The following is a 20469-nucleotide window of genomic DNA, read 5'->3' as shown; positions in this document are numbered from 1 at the left end:
CTTTTTCTTAGCCTGCACTGTTGGGTGGTATGAAAACTACAAAACAACTGTACAGTGATGATTCACTGTGGGTAACATAGAGATACAGCTTTAAAAAAGAAAAGCAAAAGCAAAGAGAACTGGCTATTTCTGTCTATTTCTGTGTATCTTGTTTTCTCATTCTATTAGCTGGATGTTAATGTTTAAAAAGGAGAAAGAGTTTATGTTCAGAATCTGCTCTCAGATGCATACTCCTTCATTTACAGAAATTATCATGTTAACCCATTTGAAACAAAAGTCATTTTAAAGCTCAGTCATATGGTACATGATAGTTGAGAGTTGTGAAAGAGACCACCGAGTGTACACATATGGTCAACATAAGCGTATCAGGCTTTAGGATGCTCTTCTTTCCACTAACTGCCATCAACAATGTTTTTAATTTCTAAATTCCCGTCTGTGGGTGTAGGACGATGCCGGGGTTTGGAAATTGTTAACTCATTTGTCTACCATTGGTTTCTGTGTTGCCATAGTTATTATATTGTCTCCTTGCATTGGCTAGCCAAATGGCCAATCCCCTCTTTGGCCCAGCAGCCCTTATAAGCTGCAGGAAATTTGAATAAAGCTCTTCTTCGCTGCTGGATTCCCTGCGTGGTCTCTGTCTCCTGGCTTAAGTACCTCCGCCGCCTGTCCCTGCCACGAGGGAGGGGCGGTGGGGGGGTGATTCCAGCCCTGAAAACCTTCACAGAGTGGCCGGCAGTGACCCCCCAGAAACCCCTCGAACTGCAACAGGACGATGTCGTGGTTGTCCTGATTCCCACTTTTTAAAGCTTAGCACTCAAGAAAGCCATGTCTTCTGTTAAAGAGAAATAATTCAAAATAGTTGCTTCAAAAATTGTGGAGATTTCCCGCATTAAGAATATCTATGTTGTAATTACTTCCATCTGATTATATGTCTTTATGGGTCTTCATCACAGATTCAGCTGCTGGATTTTCTGAAGGCCCATGTCGGAAAACATCGGTAAAAAAAAACAAAAGGACTGTCATGGTTTAACCCCACCCCGCAACTAAGCAACACACAGCCATTCACTTGCTCCCCCACCAGTGGGACTGGGGAGAGAATCTGAAAAGTAAAACTGAGAACACCCAAAGGTTAAGAAGTAAGGAATAAAAGCTAGAAAACTTTTGACTTAACTGTGGGTTGAGATAAAGACAGTTTAATAGGTAAAGCAGAAGTCATGCATGCAAGCAAAGCAAAGCAAGGAATTAATTCACTGCTTCCCATGGGCAGACAGCCACATGTTTAGCCACCCCAAAGGCAACAGTTACTTCCGAAGACAAATGCCATCACTGCCCTTCCTCCTTTTTCTCCTCAGCTTTATACACTGAGCATGAGGCCACACAGTATGGAATATCCCTGTGGTCAGCTATGCCCTCTCCCAGCTTCCCATGCATCCCCAGCCCCCTCACACATCGGGCAGTATGAAAAGCAGAAAAGGTCTTGGCTCTGTGTAAGAACTGCTCAGCAATAACAAAAACATCTCTATATTATCACCCCTGTTTTCAGCATGAATCCAAAACGCAGCCCCATACCAGTCACTGGGAAGAAAATTAACCCTATACCAGTCAAAACCAGCACAGCAGAATCGAGGAAAGTCAGGACTACAGGTGCTCTGGAGACAAGGTCTGCACCGTCTCAGGCAGAATTTCACAATTTGAGAGATCCCAGAAATACCGCTGAGGTCCAGGCCTAAAAACCCGCTTTTTTCAACCATGTCCTAGAGTGGCTTGGGGCAGTTCTAAGGGCTGCAGAGCTGGCTGCCCTGGCATGAGCCATGTCCGGAGGCCCAAACGGTGGCAGTGGTCTCCCCTGGTCCTGCATTTCTCAGGGGCCTGGTGCCCAATGGAGCGGGTAGATGTCGGGTGAGCCGATACACCGGGCAGGGTTTAGGCCACGTCCGCGGCACAGCCGCAGGGCCCGGAGACGAGCCCCGCCGGGGGAAGGGTGAGGGCCCCAGTGCGGGAGGAAAGGCAGAGCCATTCTGGCCTCCACGAAAGGTTCATCCCCAGCCACGTGCGCGGCGGCCCTCGGCGGCTCCGCAGCAGCTGCGGGCGGGGGCGGCCCGGCAGAGGGGCGGGGCAGCCCGGCAGAGGGGCGGGGCAGCCCGGCAGAGGGGCGGGGCAGCCCGGCAGAGGGGCGGGGGCAGCCCGGGGCCTCCCCCGCCCGGGCTCCCGCGCTGCGGCAGCGGAACGCGCTGGCGGGCGCGGGTTGCGGAGGGCCGGTTTGGGGCGCGCACCGCTCGGCGCCGGCATGAGGGAGCTGCCGCCGGGCCCGGCGATGGAGAGCGACATCTTGGACGCGCTGGAGGCCCTGGGGTAACCGGGGAACAGCGGCAGCTTCCCTTGCGGGGGGCCGGGGAAAACCCGGCCGGGCGCGGAGCGGGGCAACGCCGCCGCAGGCGGGAGGCCGGGCCGGGGGCGGGGGTGGAGGCGAGAGGAGGGGAGCGAGGGGTCGGCGGAGGGACGGGCCCCGCGTTGCGGCGGTGCCGGGTGGGCCCGGTGGGGCTGGGCCTCGGGCCTCGCCCGGTAGCGCGGTCACGGCGGGTGCGGGGGGCTCGCCCTGGGTGTGACGGGGGAGGGCAGAGGGGCGCGGCCGCGCCGTGGGTGCGGGGGCACACACCGGGGGCCGGTCACACAGCGGCGGCCGCGGCGTCTGGTCGGGCAGCACCTCGCTCTTTGGTACCTGTTGACCTCCCGCGATGTGCTTGGGATGCTACGGAGCAGAAACGGTGTAAAATTTAGTTTAATTTTCAGTTGTCTTATTGCTGGGGCTGTGAATTGCTAATATTAGAAGGAGATTTAACCAAACATTTGAATTAATACTTAAGTTCTCTATTAAGGATGTACTGAGAGTTGTAAGTCTGTTTTCACGTATCATGTGAAAATGCCTGCCTCCTATTTTCTGACAAACTATTTTGTTTCTAAATGACCAATAATTTTTTGGTGTGTTTAAAAAAAAGTCTAAATTATTCCTTGACAAAAGTAACTTCCAAGGATTAATTCCTTCGAGTGTAGTTACTAACTAGCTTATAGTAAAATAATTTAAAAACATGTAGATTTTATGTTAAACTTGCTTCTTATTGCTAATGTTTATCTGTCTGTGCAGGTACACAGGTGCCCTGTTGGAGGAGGAAGCACTGAACAAAGCAGCAGAAAATGGATTGTCTTCACCAGAATTTTTTGAGCTTTGTGTTTGGTTAGGTTCCCAAATAAAATCACTTTGCAATATGGAAGAAAGCATCACTTCAGGAGATGGTATAAGAATGCAAATTTAGTAACGCAATTTTGTATTTGTTCAGTGGATTTAGACCCATATTGTTCAGCTAACAATGAAGTTACAGTGTTGAAGTTTACAAGATAACTGAAAGATAGCCAAGCTGAGGCTGATATTTCTGTGTATGTACCTCTTAGATTAAGGTCTTGTGTTGTGAAGATTGTTTCAAAAGGAAAAAAAGAAGGTTATTTTGGATGGGTTTTGGTCTACATAAATATAAAAAGTAATTCACCCATGTAATCATATTTTTATGGCTTAAAATGGTATTTTCATCTTGTTGATCCAATGCAGCATTCCATTCAGCACTGTGTGTAGATATGTGAGATGCTCAGTAGCGTTACCTGATAATTTCTGTTGAGTGCTGGAATTTAGATGAGATTTCATATTACTTATGTTTTCACCAAAAAAGTAGTAAAACTAACTGAAAATAGTGGGCTCATGACTCCTGTAATTTCTTCATCAGAAAATTAACTGCATTGACCACTATTTTGTGACATAAACAGTTCACTTCCTTGGGATGTTCGTTTGCATTTGTGTCTTCAGAGACACGAATTCACCTTCTCATTCAAAGCATGAGTACAATACGCTATCGTAAGGCTTGTCTGCTCATAGGACTTTTTCAAGAAAAAAAGAAAATGTTACTAGTGTGGTTTGTGGTTAATCTTTGTCTGGGCTGTTGAAATCTGCAATTTAAGTGTATAAGTTAAGAAAATTAGATTGCAGTTTGATGTTTTTGTAAAAAGACATAAACTTTGCATTTATATCCATAGGTATGAAAGATATAGAGAGCTTCCAGCTTGAGATGAGTGGCTTTCTGAGAGAAATGGCTTGTCCATATTCATCACTTATATCTGGAGACATCAAGGACAGATTAAGAGGGAAAGAAGATTGTCTTAAACTCCTGTGTAAGTAGTTACCATTTTTCCCATCTATAATACAGTATTTTACGTACATACCTTATTGTTACTGTATGATTTACATTGAAGAGTTCTATATGTGTCTTTAAATTGATGTGTACAATCATTACAGCTCAGCTAAGCACGCATCAGCTCACTTGTGCAGAAGTGGAAAATAGATAAGTGTTAGAAAACTGGTTTAGCTGAAACTAAAATTTGTTTTCAAACTAAAATTTGTTTTCAAACTATGGTTCAACCTACTGAGGCCTCCTGATCCTTCTCTTGATCCAGTTCCAGTTCACCTAAACTGAGACCTTGCTTCCTGCTTTTCTGAGAGGTTTCTGCACAGCTTGAACAGAAATGCTGTGTGATTTGAAAGTAGTGAAAGCAGGATTGAGAGAAGCGAAGTCAAAGTTTAAACTGGACAAAGGAGTGGCAGCAGGAACCAGTGTGATAATACGAAACTAGCCAAGGAACTGGTGGTGGAAGTGAGTTGAGCAGTTAAATGCAATTTGTGGACTGAATGTAGGAAGTCAGGTGAGAGGGAGTTTAGGTAAAGAGTAGGAAACTGATACTGACCTGTCCAGAAGAGAACTGAGAGTCTTCCGTCTATCATGGTTGTCTTTTAAGTGTATATTGTAGGTGTATATGTGAATGTGGATGCAGAATTATTTATGTCTCTAAATCTGCCATTATAACACTTTTCTCTGTAGTATTTCTAAGTACAGAACTTCAGGCGTTAAAGATACTGCACAGCAAGAAAATCAAAGGCTCTCATTTGGAAAAGCACAGTGAAATGATTCAGGAAGTGCAAGCTATTTGCGATGCACTGGGTCTGCCAAACTCCTCGTCTTCTGGTATTCCTCCCTTGTTAACCAATGTGGAACAAAAGGTATGGGCTTTTATGTGTTCTCTCTATTGCTAAACTATAAGCATTATCTCTGTAAGCATTCATCCTAGAGTTAAGGGCCCAGCAGTCTTGTCTGTAAAAGCCCTACCTGACAAATGTGAGGGAATTTTAATTCTGAAATCCAGCTTAGTGTTTTAAGTTAAACTATTTTAGTTATGAGGTGAAGTATTTCAGCATTTCCCTGAGGTTGCCATCTACTTAATGAGACATACGTTGCCATGCAAATTTAAGGTATCAGATATCCTCTTACCCATTCAAATGTGCTGCAGCAAGCAGAAGATTTTGGGTAATAACTGATTGTGCATTTATGTACCTCTAGTTATTTCTGGCATGTATTTAAATGTAATATCCAAAATTTAAATTAGTTCTTTTTAGTTTGTCAATTTCTTAATTGCAAGTATTGATTTGTTAGTGCCATTGCTTTAGTTGCAGAAGAGGATGAAAATGCCTGAATTGGCAGTAGTCAGCCATATTAAAAGTCAGCCACCTTAAACCTTATTCAACAGGATAGTTCTTTGTGTAGTGTCCCTCCAGGTTCTAATTCATTTCACTGTCATGATCTTTAGTCTGATTTCCTTATTGCAGAATGTAAATAGGCTCTTGAGGTGGCATTTATCTTTTGTGTCAGACAGCTGAAAGTTTTGCTTTTATTTCTCTCTAGTATTATTTCTCTCTTTAGAGAGTAGGTGACCAACCCCCCCTTAAGAGGGGAATGAAACTCCCTCTGCTTCTGAGTCTTTTTACATACCTTTACATGCTTCTGAAATCTTTTTACATGATTTTACATGATTATTCTTTTTAACTTTCTCCTCATCAACCAGTGAGCAGTTGAACATTCAGAGATTTTGGGGAGAGGGCCTGTTACATGGTTTTGTTACATCTGTATGTCTTTAGCCTGACAAGGCAAAACCTTTGATTTATAAAAATTAAGGTGACAATGAAAATGCCTATTCCTGCACTATTAACTTTGCTTGATCTTTTAGTTCTAAGGAAATCTTTAGTCTTTCTGTTATGTGTTTTTGAAAGGATGAAGAAACAATTCTAGCACTGTTTTCTGAGAATTAAAGTGTCTGAGTTACAGCTAATAACTAATTGATTTAAACTGGCCTGCTACTGCTGATCTCCCTCCGTGGGTGTTACCTGTGTTTACATTCCTGTGTTGTATGCTGCAGCCATGGCCAGTGGCCTTCCTTGCTTCACTTGTCAGGTACAGATTTACTTTCATCCCATTATGGGGATACAACTCTAGTTCTGCAGTTGTGGGACAGCAAGACCAGACCTGGTGCACCAGTTCATTCATACACAGGTAGTGATTCTAGAAGATTTTATTTGAATTATTAGACACCTGGTATCTGCCACCTTTTGCAAAGTCTGAGATTTCGTATCAGATAAGACCACAGGCTTCAACTGTGTGTGTAGTGTTACTGTCACAGTTTGTGTAAACTGTTATGGTTTCAGAAGTACTGAAGTGAACAGAATCTTTAAAGCATGTTATCTTTTTTAATTTTATTTTTTTAAATAGTACTGTCTGGGCTATTTTCCAGTAGTTTTAAGGTCTGTCAGTTCCATAGTGGTTATACCACTTGTTCTCACTTCAGAGTCTAGAAATGCAGCAAAAGTAGTTTGTTCATCTTCTGTGCCTCTAAATTAATAGTGTAAATTTTTCTCTGCATGTTTCATCCCTTATAAACAAAGGATTTTTTCCTACCTCTTAGATTTTGTAGAATTTCCACTATCTGTTCACTTGTCCTTCTCCTATTACTTTAATATAGGACAGGTTCAGAGTTATTTTGATACATTATAGAATTAGAGACCTACATTTATACGTATAGCTGCATTAGAAAGGTAATACCACCATTTAAAGTTCATTGGCTTTGTAAACATTTTTTTGAGCACCTTTGTTACCTTTTTTAATATTCTCACAAAAATTCACATGAAATGATTGCAAAATATTTTTGCAAATATTTTGTGCCTTTTGATTTAATTAGATTCTGCGTAAAGTTGCACTGTTGATTTTTAGTATTATATCACTCCTAATAGAAACTTACATACTGATCTAGTGTATGTATTTATTGTATCTGTAGCATTTCAACATGTCTACTCTTTGTCTCTGTCTAGCATCTTCAGCATTCTCAGTAGCTGTGGGAGTAGTTCTGAGCGTAGTTTGGCTGTGCAGCAGCAATCTACCAAAGGGACAGATCACACATTGTGTTTTGGTATGGAACGTTAGAACACTGATTGTTTTAAATAATTTTTAGTTTATTTAAAAGACTAGTATAAAATGAGAATTGCTTTCTTCATTCAAACTGAGTTTTGTAGTAGCTCCAACTTTGAATATACAATCATAACTAATATCTTCTGCATCTCCTGTCATTAACTGGGATAGTGATTATCAACAGACATAGGAAAATGTGAGAGAGAAATTGACAGTATTACAGCCTTCTACCACTAAATATATTTTATTTTATTGTATAGTAATGAAAAACTAATAGCAATTTTTTAGTTTTTTAAGGTGTTGTTCCCTTTTAAAGTGTGTTTGTAAAGGGCAACTCTAGGAGTCATTCTGAAATTTAGTGCCAAAAGCCCCATAAATTCTAAAGATTCTGAATCTGATTAAAGATTCAGAAAAGTTTATGCCAATGTTGTGCTTTTTACTCATGCTCACATCTGGCTTTTTTCCAGTCAAGATAGTGTGAATTTTACACCTAATTACAAAGTTACATTGGAATACTGTTTAGTTGAAAAATGTCTTAAGTTATACTATTCAAATGACTTCTAAAATTTTTTTGCCCAAGTAATTTGCATTCTGATATGTGAAAAGTAGTTCCCTATTTTTACATATCAGTAGAGAATGAAAAGAAACTATAAAATATTACCAAAGAAACTAAATCAAAACTAAGCTAAAATAACATTTAAGTGAAGTATGAGAAGAATGCTTTTTAAAATATTTGGGTACATTTCCTAGAATTTGTTAATATTTAAATTAATATGTTGCTTTTAACTGTTGGTGTGTAGTAATTTTACAGCTGTAATGATGCCTGTACAGTGGAGTGATTTTAGGGGATCTTCCTGCAATTGTGCAGTACACCTTATGACTAATTAGGACAATATTCTTTCCTTAAAATGTTAATAGTTTAACTTAAACTAATAAAATTATACCTCTCCCCAGGTCAGGATTTTTCAAAATCTTAGAAACCCTGGAGGTGCAGGTATATATGATTATCTGTGCAAAAGGTGTTAAACAAAAATTACTGCTGTGTTTTGACAGTGGATAATGATAATTAATAAATATATTGAACATGATAATTAAATGTGAGCTAAATGCTTTTAAAGGAGTACAAAATTACAAACAAGTGAAAAATGTCATGTTCAATACATAAAGATATGCTTTTTTTGATAACAGTAGAATAACTGTGTATTTTTATATAGCAGATTTTGAAGTTGGTATTTTTGTCTCAAACAGATCCAACAGCTGATTTGTTTTCATTCAATTTTTAGAGAGTGTGTGAACTTCCAAAGCAATTTCATAAATATTTAGTGTTTCCAAGGTCATTGATTACACAGTATGTCGAATAGTCAAGTATACTCATCTCCATCTAGTTTTAATTATTTGGTTTGCTTTTTTACAGCTGAATGTGTGAAAACTTGAGGATGCTTTGGCTGTGACAATTTGTTTTGCATTTCTTTGAGTATTTTTTCACTGCTCTTTTATCTGGGCACTGCTTTTGGTAAAGTGGTGGGTTTTTTTAAACTCACGCTTATCCTTCTTAATCTAGGGCAACTGTCATGTTTGGGAATGTGGTTTATAGCGTAGATTCTCATATTTATTGTATTCTTGTCCTCTGGCAGACAAGTGTATGTCAAAGTCCTTGTGCTCATAGCTCTGTCACCAGTCAAGGCTGGACAATGTATTCTGCAGCTGTAAGGCAGCTCAGCTTATTTCACTGTTATAGTAATAGGATTTCCCCATGAGGCTGCTGGTGGGAGTGAGGAGTAAAGTGGAGGTTCAGTAATCTGGGTATGATTTTACAGTGTGTCACAAACATGGACAAGTTCACCAGTGAAAAGATTCTTCCTTAACTCCTCCTTGATTAGTAAACCAGTACTGGATAAAAATTACATAGGTATTCTCTTTAACTTGAAAAGAAGAGGTTGCAGAAATTTGGGGGTAGTTCTCAGTCAATAAAGGATTGTTTTATTTAGCTGGTCTTGTTTCTTTTACTTCCAATTTCCATTTATTATCTTCCTTAATTGTTCTTTCTAAACTTCCTTTAATTTTTCAGTCTATAGGAATCAGGAGTATGCAGTGCTGATAGATTTGTGATGGCACAATGTATGACTTTTGTATGTGGAGCTCAGTGACTTGCAGTAGTTCTAATCTTTAGATAATATTCAGCATCACTGGTCTTCAGATCTTTTTTACATTCTAGCTGCAAATTACATTGAGGATTTGTTTTTGTTTTGTTGTGTTGGTTTTTTGTTCCAGCAGCCAGTCTCATGTTGATAAGACTCTCTTCTTTTCAGCTCATTAGAACTTCTGAGGTTATATTTCTGACCTTAATCGTACATGGATAGACACTTCTTACCCAGTAGAATTTTTAATTCATCTGCTGTTCATTCCTTCTTCTATACTCATTACTGATTTCTTCATCTCTTGCTGTCATACTGATCTTGTTTTATTGTTGATTATTAACTTTAGATTTTGATTCTTCAGACATTTGTATAAATTCAAAAATGGTCTGCACTTAGGTGCATTTGAATTTTGGAGTGGAATATGAGAGGCACCATGTACATGCTTCAGCAAAATCAAAAAAAAGTTGGCTACATTTAAGAGATGGACAGACAACCCTGGAGTGCTTTTTGTAAAGAAAATAAAGGTTGTAGGGAAGCAAAAATTATCAGAGAAAGAGGAGTATTGGGCATCAGTAGGGTAAATGGAACTGAACTTTACCTCTTATTTTAATGTGGTTTTTTATACAAATGGAATATAACAGCAGGGAATATTACAATAATTAGATGGCTGCTTTTCAGATACTACTAAGCCATCTTTTCTGCTGGAGTCAAAATACTGTTTTGCCATAATTTGCTCACTGCACAATATTTTTTCCTGGGGTATTGTGTTTTTAACTTGTCAGTGCTGCCCAGAGGTGATGTAAAATAACAAAATATGTACACCTTAGTTTAGCAATCAGTGGGGATGATATTTCTGTAGTATATGGAGCTCAAAACTGAGCTTTGAACCATACCTTTATGATAAATGTAATGTAAATCCCTGTGTGCCTACATGAAGTCTTATAATTCTTGCAGATGTATCTAATGGCTCTCCCAAGCTACAGGTTTTACTGTAGATCATGCACTACCTTAATCCTTCCTTTGACATATAAAAGAAAATTAACACTAGTTTTAGTCTTGTTTTACTTGGTTCCCCATAATAATTTTTCACCCACAGCATACTCCTGAAAAAGCTGACAGCCCGCAACTTGGGCAGGGGCACTCTGTGCTGGGTTAGGAACTGGCTGGAGGGCCGGGCTCAGAGGGTGGTGGTGAACGGTGCTGCATCCAGTTGGTGGCCAGTCACCAGTGGTGTCCCCCAGGGATCAGTGTTGGGCCCAGTTCTATTTAATATCTTTACTGATGATCTGGATGAGGTGATTGAGTCCACCATTAGCAAATTTGCAAGATGACACCAAGTTGAGGGGGAGTGTTGATCTGCTGGAAGGCAGGAGGGCTCTTCAGAGGGACCTGGACAAGCTGGAGAGATGGTCTGATTTCAAGGGGATGAGGTTCAACAAGGCCAAGTGCCGGGTCCTCCACTTTGGCCACAACAACCCCCTGCAGCGCTACAGGCTGGGCACAGAGGGGCTGGAGAGCAGCCAGGCACAAAGGGACCTGGGAGTTTGGATTGACAGGAAGCTGAACATGAGCCAGAGTGTGCCCAGGTGGCCAAGAAGGCCAATGGCATCCTGGCCTGGATCAGGAACAGTGTGGCCAGCAGGAGCAGGGAAGTGATTCTTCCCCTGTACTCAGGGCTGCTGAGGCCACGCCTCAAGTACTGTGTCCAGTTCTGGGCCCTTCAGGAAGGACATTGAGGTGCTGGAGCAGGTCCAGAGAAGAGCAACAAGGCTGGACTGGAGCACAAGTCCTATGAGGAGAGACTGAGGGAGCTGTGGTTGTTCAGCCTGGAGAAGAGGAGTCTCAGGGGAGACCTCATCACTCTCTACAACTCCCTGCCAGGAGGTTGTAGCCAGGTGGGGGTTGGTCTCTTCTCCCAGACAACCAGCAGTAGGACAAGAGGGCACGGTCTTAAGCTGTGCCAGGGGAGGTTTAGGTTGGATATTAGGAAGAAATATTTTACAGAGAGAGTAATCAGGTATTCGAATGGGCTGCCCACGGAGGTGGTGGATTCTCCATCCCTGGAGGTTTTTAAGATGAGAGTGGATGTGGCATTTAGTGCCATGGTCTAGTAACCACAGCGGTGTTGGATCAAGGGTTGGACTTGATGATCTCAGAGGTCTTTTCCAACACAGTTGATTCTATGATTCTATTCTATGATTCTGTTTACTAAAACAAATGAAGATGTAGTTCTCCCCATCAGACTGTGTACGAAACTTGCAGGAACAGTATTATGCATGCAGTCTACTCCAGCTGAAAAATCAATTGGCTGGCAAGATACGTACAAGTGTTGCAGGCATTTTTGGTAATGGTTTTAGAAGAGCTGTGCCAAAGGAAGTTCACTCAAGAAGAGGAGGTAGATGTTTCTTGTAATGAGAGAGGAGAATGCAGTTGTGTTTGGGCGGCAGAGAGAGCATTCTGGATGGGATTGCTGAGGGCAAGAGCTAATGGAAGAAGTATAAGCAAGGTTGATTTGGAGTGAATGCAAAAGTCTTAAACATAATGTTAGCTGCAGCCAATTATAGGATTAGAGCAAAATTTGAGAGAGAATGATTGCATACATATCATCTCTACTGCCTTTCTTACTAGCACCCATCACCAGATTTTGTAGCCCCATCTAGCATTTTGCAACAGAACTGCTAGCTTCCAGTTGTTGTAGTTAGAACATTGGTACTGTGTAAAATGAGTAATTTAACTAGTCCTACTTTCTATATCCATTTGATAAATTTGCTGTATAGCTTTGTTCTATTATCAGGAGAAGCAACATGACATAAAATATTTTTGTGTAGAGGCTGGTCATTTTATGCAAGTATTCAGGAAATCTTTTTGTAATGGATCATAAGCCAGAAGATATGTACCTGCTTTTGTGAGTCTGCTAAAACAGATTTGCTGTGTTTGATCTTACGAGTAGCAAAATGTGATTGTGAAGAATTGGGCTGAAATAAATCTAAATATCATTTGTGTTCTGAGATGCATGTGTTTTGTTTCAGATAAAGGACATTCTCGCAAAAGTTCAAAACAAACATGTGGGGAAATCACTGCTAACAAAACCTCTGAATTCTGACCAAGTGGTAAAGAAAAGTTTCTCCATTTATTTTCAGTATTTAACAGGATGTTCAAAATTAATGCATACAGCTTCATTTAACTTTGCCTATTTTGCAGTCACTGTTCTGTTGCTAAGTATTAAAATTCAATTGCTAAGTATTAACTATGATAATCAAATACTTCCAGAATTAACATTATAAAACAGACCTTGTGTTGATTCATCCATTATTAACTTTCAAAACGTTTTCTATATACATACTACTGTTGGATTATATAGATGCTACGTAGTTTATAGTGGTCACCTAGGAATAAACATCTTAGTTGATGAATGGGGTTAACTTTGAATTGACTTCTATAACTTTATATATATATTTGAGTGTTTGACTTTTTTTATTGTAACACTGCAGAAAAGATTGGAAAAAATCAATGATGCTCTTCGGAGTGAGTACGAATGTCGACGACGCATGTTAATGAAGAGGCTCGATGTGACTGTGCAATCTTTTGGCTGGTCTGATAGAGCAAAGGTAAACTTAAAGTTGTCTTCGCTTCCTGTGGGTGGGAGTTGCCTACAGTTCCCTGGTCTTCCTACAGAATATGCATACCATGTAAATACACTTCATTACTGTTGTCTTTTTTCCAACCTCTCATCTTGGGTTGTAATATTCAAATCCTAGGTATTGAGGAAGGGGAAGGATTTAATCAGATGGTACAGTCCATCCTCTTTGACTGCTTATAGCTGCACAGTTAGAAATTCTAGCATCCTCTGTTGGGGTTTCTCACTTTAATAAGTTTGAATCTCCCTTTTTTCTTTTCTATATCTAACCCCCTCCTGTCATGTAAATTAGGAGGGAACCTCAGCATTTCTCATGCAGATGCAAAAGGAAGATAAACACTGGGCCTTAACAGAGATCGGGTGCAAAAAGTGACTGCTCATAAAGTCACTGAAATTACAGTAACTGCTGCCTATCTTGCATTCAGTGCTACTAAGTGAACAGCTGGTTGGTTGAACAGGTTGTTTGAATAGCAGCTTGTGTGAGACAATCACACAATTACTTTAATCTTTCAGGTCGCTAAAAATTCCAAAACGCTCCCTGGATTTGCCCTGCTGGTATCATTTTAATTGTGATAATTTCATTTGTACTATTTCCTAAAACTGTATATTAAAAAATAGTCATGATAGTCTGATATTTCTGATCTAGAAATAGATCTTGTTTCTCTCCAAAAGAATGGAGAGATAAGATACACCAGGTTTGTAATTTGATGAATATACATATGAGAAGCTGGAGACAGATGTTTTTGCTCATGAGCTGCAAGATCAGCTTTCCTTCCAAAGGTAGAATGCTTAAGGTGGTTAAACCTTAAAACTTGAAAAGCTTACTGAAAGTATGGATTGTTACAAGTCTTCGTGGAGTTACAATTTGTCATTGACACATGCATACTAAAGTCTAGATGAGTCTAGACTGAGTCTAGATGCTGCTGTGCTTTTTTGGAATGGCTCACTATGTATTTTCTGACAGGGTTGTGAATGCTTTTATGCTGCAAGAAAGGAAGAGGGGGGCATTTAGTTCACAGAAGCCAGGAGTCATTCCTACGTGCATAACTTCCTTACAGCTGTACCAAGACAATTATATATCTTCAAATGTAAAGGATACTTCTAAAATATAGGTGATGTTAACTGATGACTAACTTAAGCAGACTAAAACTTGAGTCACTTGCTATTGTTCCATTCAAACAATGTGAAAAACAATGAATGCACTTTTGCAATAGAAAAATAGTTTAACGAGCTTTTTAATGATGATAAAGTAGTCAGATTATTCATTTTTCTGTCTTTTTAAGACTATTGATGTGAAATATGTGCAGTTACAGAAATAAAAAGGTTACATATTAATTCAAAATTACATATTATTTTTAATCTTTTTTTTTCCCCTATTCATGTTGCAGGAATATTTGTTCATGACTTCTTCAAGACAGTTTTGGGGATGGAATATGTTTTGGCATTGATATACTTTTGATTTATTTTTTTTAAGCCAAGAGGCAAATTGTTGTCTTTTTTAATTTATTTATTAGCTTGCCATTTTCCCCACCTCTAAATAGGTATTGATACGTTTCTCTGATTTGGATGGTGTGGCATTTTTAGTCTTTATTTTTTTAACTTGTTCAGTCCCCAAGAGGGGTAAGTTTGCAGACTGAAATGAGTCCATAAATGGTGCGGTAATTACCTAGCAAAACAGTCAAGTCAAAGGAACAGCACCTGTTGTCTGGTCTAGCCAAGATCAAATTGTTTTTTTGCTCTGAAGATTATTCTAGATGTTCCCAGAAAGTGTATTTATTTTTCTTTTTCGCTAAACAAATGAAACATCAAAGTATGCCTGAAAAATCTTATTTTCTGCCCTTCTCGGTCTCACTTTTTCATGGCTTGCACAAGTATTTTGCTGCATTAATACATTTTCCACAAATTTACCTTACTTTGAAGCTATGCTCTTAACATCACATTTAGAAGTAATCTCTTAAATACGGTTATGTAAAGCTCTTGAGAGAGCAGTGTGGACTCTTAAGTTTTAATCTGTAGACATATTGGAAGACATTAAAGTATCTGTTTTATACCAGTGGACAGAGGAGTTTCTCTTATAATGATGCTAAGTTTCAGCATCAATTATACATAATCAGCAGTACTTTTTGTCTAATAGCTCCACCAATATGAAGAGAATTGGTAATAACTGGTACTGTATTTTGTAAGATAATCTTATATTTACAAAAGCTATACCTCATGTTCAGATTGAAACTTACTGAGAGCAGTACATGGTTTACAGTAAATTGGTGTGTTTTATGGATAGCAAGTAAGTTGTGTTTGATTTTATCATTTAGGTAAAAACAGATGAAATAGCACGTATCTATCAGCCCAAGCGCTATGCATTATCTCCAAAGTCAACTATTACATTAGCTCACCTGCTTGCTGCTCGAGAAGATTTATCCAAGATCATAAGAACAAGTAGTGGTTCAACACGGGAAAATACCGTCTGTGCTATCAACAAGGTATACTTTTTGTTTCTGGGATGTGATAAAAGGACATGGGAGTTTACAGACCTATCAAAAGTAATTCCGGAACTATATTCTTTGCTTAGCATTTTCATATCATTTTTTCCAGTTAAGAAGGTTTGCAGTATTCCAGTGAACGTTGCAGCAACTTCTTTTTTTTATCTTGCTACACAGTCAGTCATGCAACAGGATGAAACAGTGGTGTGGATGAGAAGGAACAGTGGTGGGGGTGTTCATGTGTGCACATGTGCAGGGGGAGTTGTTTGTAAATGACCTCCTGAGTTCAGTGGAACTGCACCCTCAAGTTTAAGGGTATGTGTAAGTATTTCTGGTCTCAGTTCCTGGGCTACCTGTTGCCAGGACTGTGTTGTTTGGTTTGTAAACCAGCATTCTCAGTTCATCAGTGTATTATAAATCACAAAAACTTTGGTAGAAATGTCATTTTCCTGCAAAATAAAATTATTTGGTTTGGCTACAGTAATAAATCAACATGGTACTCCTTTCTTGTGTGTGATAAAAGCTGAAGCTTGCAAGCAATGACATTCAAAAGATGACTAAACCTGCTTTATTAATCCTGTATTTACAGATTTTTCTTAAGTTTTCTGCCTCATTTAGATACCCTTTAATATGTTTTGATCCGAAAGACACTGAAATTTCTTAACTATTTTAGGATCTCAGAGAAAGTTGTTTTTTTTCTTGAGAGGACTTTAGTTTGAGTGCCTGGGACTGACCAGAGAATGTTAACATTAATCACACAGAGTTTAGGAAATATGAAAACAACAACAAAAACCCCTACTCAGATACCTCTTTGTTTTTCAACTTAACATTTCATGTAACTTTGTCCAGTACAGTCTCTCTTATTTCATGCTAATACCCACTCCTTTGAGAGTTGCACATTAGTTTGACAGTCTGTTTTTTGCCAGCTGATTAGGTTTGAACTTGAACTTTGAGAGTTAAGCAGCAGAGCCACATCATAAGTAATCTTTTTTAGATATATATATATGTTTGGGTATTCATAGGTATTATATATGAATGATGTACATTGCTTATTGCAATACTAATACTTCACGTGTGTGTAGTGTTCTTCATAAAAATGTCACAAAAATAATATGAGCTAGCTAGCTGTTACGTTGTTTATAGGTGGAAAATGAGAACACTTTCAAAGCTTTGTTGTGGTGTTACAAGGACAGGGAATAGTGATTCTGCTGTCAGGCATCTCACTGAGGGGCCATATTTCCTTAAAAGAGCTGGAAGTGGTTTTCTGTCCATAGCAGAAGAATCCTATGTCTCTTCAAGTTATTAATACTATTTTTTAACTCAAAATGACCTATTTTTCCATATAGGTTCTGATGGGGAGAGTACCGGATCGTGGAGGCAGACCAACAGAGATTGAACCACCTCCTCCTGAAATGCCTCCGTGGCAAAAAAGACAAGAAGGTGGTGGAAGAGGTGGCTGGGGAGGTGGTGGTGGTGGTGGAAGGGGCAACTGGGGGGGTGGAGGGGGTAGAGGAGGAGGAGGTGGAGGTTTCAGAGGTGGTGGGAGAGGTGGAGGTGGCTTCCAGGGTGGAGGTGGCTTCCAGGGTGGAGGTGGCTTCCAGGGTGGAGGTGGCTTCCAAGGTGGAGGTGGCTTCCAGGGTGGAGGTGGCTTCCAGGGTGGAGGTGGCTTCCAGGGTGGAGGTGGCTTCCACGGTGGAGGTGGCTTCCAAGGTGGAGGTGGCTTCCAAGGTGGCAGGGGAGGTTATGGTGGCAGGGGAGGCTATAGTGATCCATATGGTGGAAGAGGAGGATACCGAAGATACTAAAGTACTGTAAATCTTAACAGAATAACTGGCAAAATATAGTGGTGGTGTTTACTGGTATTAGACATTAGGTATGTTGATTTGGGCTTAGGTTAGAATTAAGTATGACCATATGAATCATTGCATTAGACCAACTGATGTTCTCATTGAGTCCTTTTAGTTCACAGAGCTTTTATACTAAAATGTGATGACTAAAGTCCTTGTTTTTCATATTGCTTATATGGTGTTTTTTATGTCATTTTATTTAAAATAAGCCTCAGAAAACTGAATAAAACCCTTTCTAAACAAACAAAAATATACTAATGTTCAGACTTCTCTAGTTATTGCATGTTGCATATCTACTCCCCTGCTCCAAAATGCTGTGTAAAAAAAAAAACAAAAAAGGCCTAAGAACCAGATGAAACCACTTTTAAAAGACTCTAGAATGCTTTCAGGCTTTTTCTCTGCATCTAGTTTTCATGTGGGACATGCAAGTGAATTTTAATTTCAAATGTTGAAATCCTTAAGGCTTTGGTCAAAATTATTCAGTTAGATTGGATTATTCTTCCAGAACTTCACATTAAATTAACATTCTGAATTAATACTCTTACAGAAACTAATAAAATCAGATTGTTTTTTATGGTCATAATGTATTAGAGACTATTTGAAGGTCTGAACATGTACTGTAAACTCAGAATCATGGTGAGTTTTGATAGGGTCTTATTCCATTTTATTGGCATTTCATGAAAGTATTTTAAGACCAGATTGGGCAGAAAACCTGCAGCCATCATGTGTGGTAAGAATTCATGTATATATCCTTCTGAATCAGCCTTGAGACATAAAGTTTGAATAAGCTGAGCTTCTTAAGAAAAAACATACCATTTCTTCTTCTCCCATCTTTTTTTTTTTTTTTTCCTCCCCTGTCTGCTCTGTGTTTGGGAGTCACAAACTGCCCAGTTAATAAGACATCTCATACAGCAGTCGGCCTTCCTCAGTGATTTCTCTCTCTCACTCTGCCAATCTGAAAGAATCTCTGTCTTGATACGGTATGGGTGCCTTCTCCCTCAGTGTTACTCTAGAAGGAGTTAGCTGTCACACAGTTATGGCTGTAAATATATGTAGACAGAAATTTAGAGCTGTCACTTAAAGAAGACAGTTTCTGCTGTCCAGTGACTTTTAGATCTCCTCCCCTGCTGTGAGGCCTCTCCTGACAACAGAGGTTGAACAGGGGGATGATGCCTGAGTACATACTCATGACAATATTTATCAGGGTCAGTTTACTACACAGAGATTCAGAAAGGCATCTGATAAGCCTGGGGGTATCTGTTGATTAAATAATGTGGCAGCCTTGAAGCACTTGTAGCTATAGGCTTAACTGCAGCTTGAACTTTAGGATTTGATTTTGGGTTTATGTTTCACAGTTACAAGTTCTTTTTGCACAAATTTCCTATTGGAGTCCATTGGTATGCTTTAAAGATATTTTTTTTTTTACCTTCATAAACACATGCATCATGTCCTGTTTCATTGCCGGCTTTATGCATGAATGTAAAGCTCTGTTCAAAATCAAATTATTATCTCTTTCAAAAGCCTGTGTAGTTTTTATTAACTAGCCATCACCAACTTTTTAATTTGAAATTTTAATTCAGATAACCTTCCAAAGTTTTTTGCCTGTTATGTCCTCTCTGATCATAGTTTGCCTGAGAATGCTGCTTCTAATGTGATAGATATGACCTTACCCAGGCTTTAGGGTTACAGCAGGTGCCTGACAAAAAGAGGCAGGAGTTTTCCTGGCTTGAACATGTTAGCTTGGATGTGAACTTTTGCAATAATGGCTAAATGTCACCCAACTGCTAGCAATATAGTTCCTTTGCCGGTTTTTTTTCCTGTGCTCCTCTGTGGCCTAAAGCCCTTGGCAGCCTCTGCAGTTTTTATGGGGCGACCCTCATGGGTCACATGGGAACATAGTACTGGTTCTCTTGATTTTGAGCATGGTTTTTGCTTAATACTCTGGAATAGCTCAGAAACTGATGACATACCAAGTGAGACTGCTGGCCTTGAAGTACTGGTCAGCAAAAGAACGGATAGTAGTTTTTAACAACCAAAGCCTTAAGAGAAAATTCTGTTTGCTCATCCCAATGTTACTTTTTGTTACAAGTAATCAACAGTCAAGCATGTTGCTTCACCAGGGAAATACACAAGGAAAATCAAACTACTTATCTCTGCTTAAAGATTTCATTAGTCTTAGGATGCAAAGGTGCACCAGTTTAGCTGAATTGTTGTAAATGTGGATGTGCATGTGCGTTGGTATTTTTACACTCATCAGTTCATCTTGTTTGTAGTAGGCAGGACAGTTCTGAATGAAGTAAATCATCGAGTGAACCAGGTCCATACCCATTTGAATTCTAACAGTTAAATTATTTCAATATCATATTTCAATTATATGTGTGTAAACCATGTAAAAGATGGACATTTAAATAGGATTAAGATTTTTTTTCTTAGAAAATTTCAGTTTTTCTTAAAGAATTTAAAATTTGAAGTCAGGAGTTGAAAACTAAAGTAAGCACCACCACATTTCAGAGGTATCCTTTGCTGTCCTCTTTTGTCGGAATGTATGCTTTTAGTTTATCAAATGATGCAATAACACCATGAGAATAATTGATTTCAACCTCAAGTTTTGTTTGTCTTGGAAAAAAGTATTTTCAAAAATTCCGTTGTGAGTAAAAGATTTTCATATATATGTTTGTGAGTATTTTTGTGTTTAGTCACACTTAGTGAATACCTAGATGAACATTGTCTTGTTCAAGACCTGAAAAATGGATTGGGGATTTTTTTCAGGAATTGAGAGAGACACTTTTGTTAACAGCTGTAAACACTGAGGAATAAAGCACTGTATTTGAAGTTAGATGCATCATCTGTGTAGCGTGATTTGGATCCACGATCTTATGTTCCACCTGTGTTTGTAAGGAAGAATTTCTGCTGGTGATTTACAAGAGTAATGAAACTTTCTTTTTATGGTAATGAAAAATAACAGGTATATATTGACCAAAATGGAGAAGGCTGTAGATAACTATGTAGGACAAGTTTAACAGGCAGGTTATATCA

The 20469-nt window shown here is 39.4% G+C and overlaps 1 protein-coding gene across 1 annotated transcript; it reads left to right on the top strand.

The window, feature by feature from the left end:
• Nucleotides 1-2202: 2202 nt before the first annotated feature.
• Nucleotides 2203-20269, top strand: FAM98B (family with sequence similarity 98 member B). The gene is made up of 8 exons (XM_039378753.1): nucleotides 2203-2352; nucleotides 3143-3291; nucleotides 4081-4215; nucleotides 4920-5098; nucleotides 12499-12579; nucleotides 12961-13077; nucleotides 15419-15586; nucleotides 16933-20269. Exons 1-8 carry the CDS (start codon nucleotides 2288-2290, stop codon nucleotides 17389-17391), a joined length of 1353 nt encoding a protein of 450 aa, XP_039234687.1. The 5' UTR covers nucleotides 2203-2287; the 3' UTR covers nucleotides 17392-20269.
• The last annotated feature ends 200 nt before the right edge of the window (nucleotides 20270-20469 follow it).

Source organism: Pipra filicauda, unplaced genomic scaffold (assembly GCF_003945595.2).
Source record: "Pipra filicauda isolate LSUMZ 115617 unplaced genomic scaffold, ASM394559v2 scaffold145_size1923396_pilon, whole genome shotgun sequence".
In the NCBI taxonomy this organism is placed as follows: Eukaryota; Metazoa; Chordata; class Aves; order Passeriformes; family Pipridae; genus Pipra; species Pipra filicauda.
Note: the sequence above shows the minus strand (reverse complement) of the source record. Positions and strands in the feature narration are given on the sequence as shown.